Genomic DNA, 12,074 nt, shown 5'->3' with positions numbered 1-12,074 from the left:
GAACAATAAAGTGAAATATTTGGAATCATAAGAAAAAATATTTTTAAAAAACAATACCAGGAATAAATTGTAGCCAGCTGAGATTGCTGGAGTTACTGATTCATCATTTTCATTTGTAAAGCCATATTTATATCAGCACTTGCTTTTAGCAAATAGTCTTGATTTCCATTCAAGTTTTTTCTAATGAATAAAAAAAGATTTAAAGTATGCTTCAGAGTTATCTAGCATAAATATTTTCATTCTAGATAAAGTATGCTCCAGAGTATCTAGCATAAATATTTTTATATGTTAAAAAAAGGAATCATTTAACTTATTTAATGACTTCTTGGTTCCTTCTAAAATTATTGATTTTCTAAATTTTAAAAGATTATGTGTTTTTAAAAGATTAAATTTATTTTAGTACAAATTATCTTGATAAGTACAATTTCTCTAAATGAATAAGCTATATTTTGACAAACTAGAAGAAATGAGTAGCAAATAATATTGGGATGTATTTGTTTAGAATCATGTTTGCACTAGATCACCCAGGATTTTTTTCCACATTTGAACACTAGATTTTTATTTTTATTTTTTTGCTGATCTAGCATAGAAACTATAAATAGAATCTTCAGTACCTCAGAACAGTGATTTCACAGTGGCTTTGGAAGTCTCTGCTCTTACCTGTAACTAAAGCACGACTCTTCCTGTCTCTGCTCCTCTCACTCTGTTACAGTAGCAGGAGGCAAAAGGGACATAAATGAGATGATTTATTGCTGTGGGTGGTGTTTAAAGTCTGAATGCTTTAAATTTGACGGAGCAATGAAGAATGGAGTGAGCTGTGACGTTGCTCCAATTAATCAAGGGTAGAAAGATATAATCGTGGCTTGTGTTGGCTGGTGTGGTATATGAGGCAGAGATTTTGTTGACTGGATGAGGAATATCTTAATTAAGGGGGCAGTATTTTGTTCGAGGTTCAAGTCTTAAAAAATACCTGAGTGCTTCATAAAAAAAATAACAGTTGACCACCTATCTTCATAAATAGGCTTAATCTGTTTGTTTCAACTATATTATAAAACAATTGGCTGCATTATGAAAAATACTTCTTTTCTTCCAGTGTGAAAAACTCAAATTATTGTCTCCCATCATATACTGCTTATAAGAACTATGATTATTCAGAACCTGGAAGAAACAATGAACAACCAGGCCTCTGTGGCCTAAGTAACTTGGGAAATACGTGTTTCATGAACTCAGCTATTCAGGTAGGTCTTTCTAAACAAGGTGAAACTCATGTTTCATGGAAATTTGTAATACAAGAAAAATAGAATTGGGTTTTTATGTTAGAATATAAGTTTTGTATGTGTTTTGAGAGTTTATATTTTCATGAAAGATTTAAGCATACACATCTGACGCATGCATTCTGTTACTTGTAGTAAGGTATTTTCAGTTGACATGAGATTGATTACCGTAAGGTAGAAGATTAAATGTCCCCTTATGCAAAAATAGAATTCCAAACAGAAAACTTAGGCTTTCTAAGAAAAAGGGGGAAAAAGGAGTGAGTTCCATCTTTTATTCAATAGAAGTCCTTTTTGCTTTAATAGGAAACTGATTTTACAAAAGAAAATTTTGTGAACCTCCTTTTACATACATTTTTAATCACTTTTTCTTAAAGGTCTTTTAATTTGGGGGATATAAGCGATCACACCCCACCTTTTTTTTTCCCTGTGGAGCTTCCCCTCCTTTTCTGTTCTTGTTTATATTTTATTCCAATTTAACTTGTTAAATATTTAAGTCCTTAATTCTGAAGTAATAAGAGCTATATATTTTTAATATCACTGTTACAAAGTGTAAAATTAGGGCTGATTATTTTATTACAGTCTTAATTTTTACAGATAAAATTTCTGTGTTTATAAAAGCCCAAAATAAAGGTAGATCATTTTTGGTACTTTTAACCTTTTTTGGTAAATCTTTTTTGTGAATTGTGAATTTTTAGTTTTAAGTCTTTTAATATTTTTGTTCTTTATTTCTATTTTAATATTGAATCATCTTTGCCCAGGAGGCAGCTTCCAAAGATAGAGATCAAATGCAGAGTATAGATTAATAAAGACAATGTTACTTACCTTTCTGTGTGAGGAAAGGACGACTCTTCACCATTCAGTATTCTAAGTGAACTTTTTGTACCAATCCTATCCCCTAAATCAACTGTTGTCTTCATAGCATTCTTAGAAATTGGAAGTTAACTGTCATATTCTATAGGTCAGGAAATAGTGATCTTTTAGAAATGGGGGGGAGGGTATAATAAGTCATTTTCTGATTTCTTGGTTTAGAGTTGAATCACTTGGGAAATAGGCTGTCTGTTCAGACAAAGACGATATAGGTTAATAAATTCTTCCTTTGAATCTTCTTTGATTAAGTAATACCGTTCATACTCTAATGAATACTACTTTATTTAGAATTGGTTTTCAAGGATCTTAGCCCTTATTAAACATAAGAAAATTTAAATTTTTATCTTTATTTTTCTGAAAGGGGAAAAAGGAAACTCATCTGGTAAGAACAACCCCAAATGAACTAGTATCCTCAATTCTTGATGACAAAGTGAAGTGCGTGGGTGCTAAGCTTAACTCTGCCAAAATTACTTTGGTACCAGAGGCTTGATGTTAGCTTGAGTTTTTTTAAATACTCTAATATAAAAAAACAATCTTGGTGCTTTTCCACAAAGATTAAGAAAATAAATTGGCAACATAAGCAATAGAAATTTGAATCTGTGACAAGAGAACAAGAGTTGGTGTTCATGCTAATCATCCTGGGAGGCCAGGGCCAGCCTTCAGAAGGACGTCCTCCAAGGCAGTTTGCATTCTCGTCTTCCTCCAAGGCAGTTTGCATTCTCATCCTCTGTACCTTCCATCTGTCTGTGTAGTATTGTCTCCATTCGGTCAAGTGTAGTTTCTTAAAAGTGGGTATTAAAATTAAATCTTGCAGCCAGCTTTATTGACCTAGATTTGGCATTGTTTAGTTTTCTCATGTGTTATGTTTACAGTGTAAGAAACTTCATCTTGCTTATTTTTGCTTCTGTTCAAAGATATTTTATTTGGTAGATCTATTGTTGACCCTCTATGTTTTTAATATATTTCACTATTTCATCTGAAATATAGCCATAAGGATGATGGTTTATAATTTGAGGATAATAATTACAAAATTTTAATGAAAAATTCAGTGAGTATTTTAAGCAGTAGATATTATTTCATATCTGTATCTTAATATAGTTGGAAACTATCCTTTTCCTAAAAGTAAAACTTTTCAGACAAGTTGGAAAAGGGAAAAGTGAGTTACTATTTTTGCTGCTTTTGGCTTTTAATCCATATCTAGAATTAGAAAATCTAGGACTTTAGTTTTATTTTCTTTAAACATCTGTGAATTTTAATTGGTTTACATGTCACCTCTCAAGTTGAAAATTTACCTTAAGAGGAAATACAGAATGGTGGCAGCAGCCTTTAGTCCTGTCTCACAAACACTCTTGTGAGGTCTCAGGTCCCCAGACCCAGAGACAAAAAAGGTAATAGGGAACTAATAGAATAGATTCTTTAAATAATTTTTTTCAGACCCATTTCTTCAGTTATACTTTTTCCCCAAACTTTTCTTGTAATTTCTTTAAAATTGAAGGTTATTCATGAACTTGAGAAAATATTGTAAAATAATGTTTCTACTGATAATTTGACTTTTAATATAATCTCTTAAATTAATCCAATAATCCCAAAAAAGAGTGATCATTTAAGTACATCAGGTGGTGTAATTATTGACAAATCTTACAAAATGAATGTGAAAAACGTACCTTTTCTTTTTTTTTTTTATGTAGAGGGTTATGCTTAGCCCGTGAATAGCCTTGAGATAATGAAATCTTTTGATCACCCATGATGAAAAACTAAAAAAAAACAGTGTGAGATTCAACATTATATTGTTACTTGATTTAATTATATTGATGCACAAGATTTTCTCTAATGTGATAGTGTATTAGCTTTTTCTGATGAATATCCTTTATTGAATGTCAAAGGTATGTAAGATATTTTTGGACAATTGGCACTCCATATCCCATGGGTTCCATATTTGAGGATTCACTTAACTGCAAATTGAAAATATTTGAAAAAGGTTAAAAATAACAAGAATTTAAATACAAATAAAAAAACAATACATTATGACTTTTTTTTTTTTTTCCTGAGGCAGAGTCTCACTTTGTCGCCGTCAGTAGAGTGGTTTGGCATCATAGCTCACAGCAACCTCAAACTCTTGGGCTCAAGTTATTCTCTTGCCTCAACCTCCCGAGTAGCTGGGACTACAGGTGCCTGCCACAATGCTCAGTTATTTTTAGAGATGGGGTCTTGCTCTTTCTCAGGCTGATCTCGAACTTGTGAGCTCAGGCAATCCACCCACCTCAGACTCCCAGAGTGCTAGGATTACAGGTGTGAGCCACTGCACCCAGTCCATTATGACAATTGTTTACATAGATATATGTATTATATTACATTATATTAGATACACATATTATAAGTAATGTAGAGATGACTTAATATGTAGGAAGATCTGTGTAGGTTGTCTATAAATACATCATTATTTTCAGGGACTTGTACATCCGTGGATTTTGGTATCCACAAGGGCAGAGGAGCTTCTGTAACCAGTCCCCCATAGAGACTGAGGACTTTATATCCTGGTCTTAGGAAGATGATAGTCTAAATATCGTGATTTTAAAACATTTTACTTTTTAGCATTAGAACTGTTTTTAAGAACATAGGTCTCCTGCTTATTAACTATTACCCTAGACAAGTTAATTCTGTTTTCAGAAGACAAAATAATGATATCTGTATCTTAGGAATTTTGCAAGTGTTAAATGATCGAGGAGCGTAATGCTCTTAGAATAGTGACTGGCACATTATAAATACTGAGTAGGTATTAGGTAGATATTATTTTATCCTTTTTTTTTATTTAATTCAAGGAGTTAAACGAATGACTCTGGAAAGATTCTGAGTCTATCTTCTGTAACTCTTGTATTCTCCTTTCCTGCGACTTATTCTACTTTGACAGGACCTGGTAGACAAAGAAGAAATAATTGAATGGCCTTTTCTTTTTCACATAGTATTATCGCCAATAATGATGTTTATCGTCTGCGCCCTCTCTGAGCTGTGCTAGTTTATCTATCCTGAGCCAAACTGACAGGGAAGGGATATACTAATGTACACCTGTTTACAGATATTCAGCCTACAGGACACTCTGAAACTTAAAATTCTTGAGTTCAGTTTACCCTTTGCCACAGCCTCCTGAGTAGGCAGATGCCACATGTCCTGGTGGTGCACACAGGATGGCAGAATAATTGTAACCTCCTTTCCTCCAGTTAGAGAATGTCTAGGTGCTTACATTTGCATCATTGGAAATATTTTTAGTTAGTGTTAGTTAAGCAGATTGAAGAGCACACCAACTCTTTCACACTGTGAAGGTTACCTAGGAAGCTTACGATGGGCTTCCTGGATGAAGCAACTCTTCAGATGGATTTGAAGCAGGGAGTGATGTGTTCTTTTCGTCTGGAAAGTAGCATGGCATAAGATGGTTGTTTTCAGTCTTTTTACTCAGACATAGTATAGGGCTCCTTAAATAGATTCTAGGAAGTCATCGAAAAAAATTGCTAATCAGGGCGGTGCCTGTGGCTCAAAGGAGTAGGGCACCAGCCCCATATGCCAGAGGTGGCGGGTTCAAACTCAGCCCTGGCCAAAAACTGCAGGAAAGAAAAAATTGCTAATCAAAGACTTGTTATTCTTGTCGTAAAACAAAATGAGCTGGGGTTTCAAGCATTTTTGAAGTCAATCATTTCTCTATGATCTGTTGAGTTAGGGGAAAAAATATTTAGTGAATTTAGAAGAATGTTAGTAGAGAAAGTTCAAAGTTATTGCGAAGGTTTCAGAGAATGAGTAAGACACAGAAATAGCGTTCTTTTAAGAAACTGGATCTCCATTATATTGTAAAACAGTGGAAAAGTCATTACTGAAGCTGTTGTTTCTGTGACATTGTTTCATAGCTTTGAAATATGATTAAATATTAAGTAGCCTACTTTCACCTTAGGATCTTCTTTTTTTTTGCATTTACTGGAACACAGTTTCTCAGAAGCCCAGCTTAACATGAAACTTCTAATTTTATTCAAATTACCAACCTTATATTTAAATGAATATAGTTTTTACAAAAAAAGAAAAATACCCTTGAGACATAAGACAATTTTTAAAAAAGTTTAAGATCTTAAAGAAAATGTCTTATTCTGATAAACCAAGTATGTAGCTAACTAAAAATCCAAACCACTTTTTTCTAGGGCAGGTTTTCATTCTAATCTAGGATATTAACCTCAGTTATTTGAGTTTTTTCACATTATTTGCTAAAAATTGTATAACACACTATCATGAAAAATATGTTTAGTCAAATGATGGCTTCAGTGTTCTTCACATTTTGACAAAACCCAAAAAATGAGAACAATGTTACTTGCCTTAGAACCATTCATTTTCTCAACATGGATGTTTTTACTTTTTTCCTTATTTGGGCTGGAATAAAAGAGGAGTATTCCTTCCTTTTAGAAAGAGAGACGAGGACGGAGAAAGACCTGCATTCTCAGGCAGACTATTTTCAGAAAGAGTATACGCAGTATAGGTCTGTGTGAATTTAATATGCACTATTACACAGTCACTAAAGAAGAAAGAAAACCTGCCATTTGCAACAACATGGGTAAAACTGGAGAACATTATGTTAAGCGAAATAAATCCAGCACAGAAAGACAAGTCTCACCTGTTCTCACTTATATGGGAGCTAAATACTAAAAACAAGTGGTCTCACGGAGACAGAATAGAGTGCCGGTTACCAGCGGCTGAGAAGAGTAGACAGGGCAGGGAGGGTAAAGTAGGGACGGCCAGTGGGTGCAAAAATATTGTTAGATAGAATGAACCGTGTTTTATAACACAACAAAGTGATTATAGTCAGCAATGAGTTATGTTTATTTTAAAATAAATAAAGGAGTGGAATTGCTAAGTTGTTACCATAAAGAAAGGAGAACTACCTGAGGTGATGAATGCCCAGCTGCCCTGATTTGATTAATTCATGTTGTATGATTGTATCAAACATCTTAGGTTCCCTCTAAAGATATACAACTGTTGTATGCCTATAACAATCTTACAAATGTTTTGAAGAATATATAGTATTCACAACTAGGGAAGAAGTGGTAGCTCAAAAAAAATAGCTTGTACTTATGTAACTGGGCTAGTAGTGATTTCTTGTCATGAAAATATGCCCTGCTAAATCTCAGGTTGGAAGCATCTGATTTGCCTGCTTTTTACATTCTTCTCAGTTAATAAACAAATTTCTCCAAGATTAATGCTCTGTTTCTGAATTAATACAGACTTTTAAATGTTTTGTAATGACTCTGTAATAGGAAAACGACATGACTAAAGATCTCAGAGAAATAGAGATTCTTTTAAGGAATCACAATTTTTCATATCTGATTCTAAAACAGATTGGTTCTCTACTACTCTGGCTACAAAAAGATCTCAGCACCAGTTTAATAACATACTTACTAGGTAGTATTGCAGTCATTACATCTAATAACAGAAATTATTGATATAATTAGACTGAATTATGTTGTTGATTTTTATAATTATTCCAGTGATCTTTGTTTGAGATTGAAAGGAATACGTGAGAAATGTCAATCTGTGGTCTATAACGGGAACTACATATTTATCCCCACCCCACAAAAAAACTAACAGGAATAGAAAACTAGTTCCAAATTTACTTTTACTAGCAGCTCATTCTCTTGATCTCATAATCTTTTCTAATACATATTTTCCTCCTTTATTAAATATATATTAATATTCAATACTTTTTTGATTAGAAGATCCTAAAGTGTGTCACGCTTATGTTTTAATGTATAAATTGGTATTATTGAACAGTCTCTAGAAAATATAGGAGATTGTACTGATAGATCCTTGAAAAGATAAAAGCCACCCTGGACCCCCATCAGGGCTTGCCTTGCTGTCCTCCTGTGCCTGTCTCTTTTATACAGTGTAGATGCTGATATTCTAGTCAGTTCAGGCTTTCCTTATAAAAGGCCCTCACCTATTGGAATTTTTTTTATTTTAATGTCACTATCTTGGTACCATCTTCTGTTTTACTTTATAAGTAGAAATAGTTTGTGACAGTGCTTACTACACATGGTTACTTTATTAATGTCATTGTCACTTAGACAATAATTGATGTTTCGGTTCAGTATTTTATATAGAACCTCCATAGTTGACTGCCTCCCTACATCGAACACCTCCTTCAGTTGACCTAATTTTCACAGTCCAGACCTTCACCACATGTATACATGCATTGGTGTAGTAGGCCTAGTTCCTTACTGGTTACAGTCCCTTGGGTGGTCAACTTATAGTGGTTCTCCTGTGTATGGAAACTAGTTGCTAAATATTATCAACCACTTTTTTTAAAATTTCCATCCTGGTATTGAAATCAATTACTTCTTTATAGTGATTACATTATAAATAGTACAGTGATTTATAAACTATACTATTCTGTGGAGGAAAAGAGTCACTGAAACCATTGATAACTGTAAGTAGTAATATCTAAAGTAAATTACTAATTCTCTTATAAGTCAACATTAAAATCTTAACAGCCCAGTATTGAATTACAACCTCTGGTAATAATAACAGTACCTTTCTTTGTATAATACAGTTTGTTCTTTTTGTATTATTTTCACTTTTTTAATTTTCTCTTTACCGAAGTCTGTGAGTTAGAACATAAGTTTTCTTATTTCACCAACAGGGAAATTGGGGCAAAGAGAATTTAGGCAATTTTCCAGTCACTAAAACAAGTTAATTAGTGGGTTAAAACTGTTGTTAGAACATTCTGAGATAATATTTTTTCAAAATGATTCTAATTAGCTTGTAAGAAATGCTTTGAGTGTATTTCAGGTGGTCAGCTATAACAAAATTTACTATTTTTAATCATTGTTAGCGTATAGTTAGTTCAGTGGCATTAAGTATATTCATAGTATTATACGTCCATTAAAAGTATTTTTATATTTATGGCAAGTGAATGGCCCCCATAATACAAGATGCTCTCCCAAAAGTAGAGCATTATGGTTGTGCTGTTCAAAACAGTCTCTCTAGGAGGCTGTACACACACTCACTCGATGGTCTGAATGTTCAAAACAATCCAAATGCTTCTCTTTTTAAGTGCGTTGGCAGTATAGTCGTGAGCATAGCTGCCTTCCAAAAACTCCTTTGATAATTGCTTTCATTCTTCTAAATATATCGTATCACTGGTGGGTATTTTTTCTCCTTTGATAATAAAGTTGATTTTCAAAAACTAGAGGTTATTCTGAGTGTTATCTTAAGACTGATCAAGGTGAGTAACTTTTCTAAGTAAGATATACCTACAAGGTCCCTTTCACTCTGATAGGCACTGATTATGCCATGATGAAGAAAATAGATTTTGTTTCCAGGGAATTTGTGATATAAACTAGTAGAGGAGATAAGCATACTGAAGGAAAGAGAGAGCTTTGAATAAACGCCAGGAACCTGAGAGCACCTTGTCTAAGCTGGTGCTGTGCCCACCTGAGAGCAGCACCTCTAAGCTGGTGCTGCGCCCACCTGAGAGCACCTCGTCTAAGCTGGTGCCGTGCCCACCTGAGAGCACCTCCTCTAAGCTGGTGCTGCACCCACCTGAGAGCATCTCGTCTAAGCTGGTGCTGCACCCACGTGAGAGCACCTCCTCTAAGCTGGTGCCGTGCCCACCTGAGAGCACCTCCTCTAAGCTGGTGCCGTGCCCACCTGAGAGCACCTCCTCTAAGCTGGTGCCATGCCCACCTGAGAGCACCTCCTCTAAGCTGGTGCCATGCCCACCTGAGAGCACCTCGTCTAAACTAGTGCTGTGCCCACCTGAGAGCACCTCCTCTAAGCTGGTGCTGTGCCCACCTGAGAGCACCTCCTCTAAGCTGGTGCCGTGCCCACCTGAGAGCACCTCGTCTAAACTAGTGCTGTGCCCACCTGCAGTGACATCCCAGCTGTGACCGGAGAGTAGACAGACATTAATGGATAAGAACTGAAGTAAGATGGAGCAAAACCTGTACAAAGCCCTACAATGGACAGGTTTGAGGAACCAAAAGGAGTACCTTTGCAATGATATGTGAAGGAGAGTGGGACAAAATGAGTTTGAACAAAGCCAGGTCACATAGGGAGAGTTGGATTTCAGTGAGTTAAAAGCCCTCAAAGGTTCCAAGCTTCCCCCATCTCATCTGCTTATTGCGTTTGTCTCTGACCTGGTTTTCTTACTTCTGCCTTAACCACCCATATAGTCTGTCCTTAAAAAAACAGCCAGAGATATCTTTTTTGAACGTTTAAAGCATTTGCTGTTACTCCTTGTGTATAACACTAAATGGTTTCTCTTTTCACTCCACAAAAGCCATAGTTCTTTTTTTATTATTATTAAATCATAGCTGTCTACATTAATGTGATCATGGGGCACCATACCCTGGTTTCATAGACTGTTTGACACATTTTCATCACACTGGTTAGCATAGCCTTCCTGGCATTTTCTTAGTTATTGTGCTAAGACATTTACATTCCACATTTACTGAGTTTCATATATATCCTTGTAAGATGCACCGCAGGTGTAATCCCACCAATCACCCTCCCTCTGCCTTCCGCCCCTCCCTCTCTCCCTTCTCCCTATTCTTAGGTTGTAACTGGGTTATAGCTTTCGTGTGAAAGCCATAAATTAGTTTCATAGTAGGGCTGAGCACATTGGATACTTTTTCTTCCATTCGTGAGATACTTTACTAAGAAGAAAAAGCCATAGTTCTTAACAGAGACCGTCAGACCCTCTGTTATCTGTCCTCCTGCTGGCTCATTTCCTACCATTTTCCTCTACAGTCACATCCCTCATTCCGCTCAGTCCTTTCTGGACTTCTTGCACATGCAAAGAATGTTTCTGCCTTAGGATCTCTAGACTTGCAGCTTCCTAGATCTATCATGTTCTTCCTCTATAAATATTTATACTTTTGATCTCTCTCTTCCATTAGGTCTCTGTTATCAGTCAGATCCTTCCTTAGTCACTACATAAAATAGTAACACCCACTTTTTATGCAGGACTCATGACCATCTGGCAGGCTTATCTGTCTGACCTCCCCAGATTTCCAGCATACATAAACACACACACAAACATGTAAGATCCATGTGTACAGGGACCTATAGTCATTGCTGTGGACACATTAATGGTTTGAAGTAGTGTCTGGCATATAGAAGACACTCAGAGTAATGGCAGGTAAAGGAAATTTCTTTAGGTGTTTAGGTGTTTCTTTAGTTTCTGGCTTGTTCATCATCTAATGAGATCGAGTGGTAAGAGGAAGAGCACAGTGGGAAAAGTAGATTTGTGGTGGGGAGAAGATTTATGAGTCAATTTTAGGCATGTTCAATTTGTGATGCCCATGAAATATCCAAGCAGAGTGATAATAGGCAGTTGGATATACTTGTATGGAATATAAAATCAGAGACCTAGGCTAGAAATAGAAATACGGCTGTTGTAGATGGTATTTAAAATCATGGAAAGGGTTGCATCGGAATGATGGCATCTGTGAAAAAAAAGATGTCCCAGTACTAAACCCTACAATGCAACATTTGGAGAAAAGACCCTTCTGTGTCAGTAGGAGTAAAGAAAGGGATTATGGATGCAAGTATTTTCTAGAATTTGTGATGGCTTTCAATGTCCTGAAATACCAGACCAGATGATTAGCTAAGAATGAAAGGGGTAAGTTACTTAGCAGTATTGAGATTTCATTTGAGGTTGGTGTTCATCAATTTAGAATGATACAATTTTATTCAGTTGAGATTTTCTCCAGCAATGTTAGGTCACGTGATGCCTAAAATAGATGATTAGGTTTGTCTAGGGTTGGAGAGAGAACCAGGCAAAAGAATTAAGAGCAAGTAAACTGGTTTTCTTGTTTTATTTCTTTTGTTTTGTTTTTTTTTTTTTTTTTACTTGGTTTCCTTGTTTTTATTAGCTAATTTATTTGGCTGATCCAGCAAACA

The 12,074-nt window shown here is 35.3% G+C and overlaps 1 protein-coding gene across 3 annotated transcripts in view; it reads left to right on the top strand.

The window, feature by feature from the left end:
* The window catches only part of USP15 (ubiquitin specific peptidase 15), a 137,723-nt gene that overhangs the window by 87,470 nt on the left and 38,179 nt on the right, over positions 1 to 12,074 (top strand). For all 3 annotated transcript variants that reach the window (XM_053555347.1, XM_053555346.1, XM_053555349.1), the window contains one exon: positions 1,094 to 1,238. In XM_053555347.1, coding sequence (XP_053411322.1) covers positions 1,094 to 1,238 — 145 coding nt within the window. The remainder of the gene's footprint in view (positions 1 to 1,093; positions 1,239 to 12,074) is intronic.

The sequence above is a fragment of the Nycticebus coucang genome, chromosome 12, assembly GCF_027406575.1.
Source record: "Nycticebus coucang isolate mNycCou1 chromosome 12, mNycCou1.pri, whole genome shotgun sequence".
NCBI lineage: Eukaryota > Metazoa > Chordata > Mammalia > Primates > Lorisidae > Nycticebus > Nycticebus coucang.
This window is presented reverse-complemented; position numbering and strand designations above follow the sequence as displayed.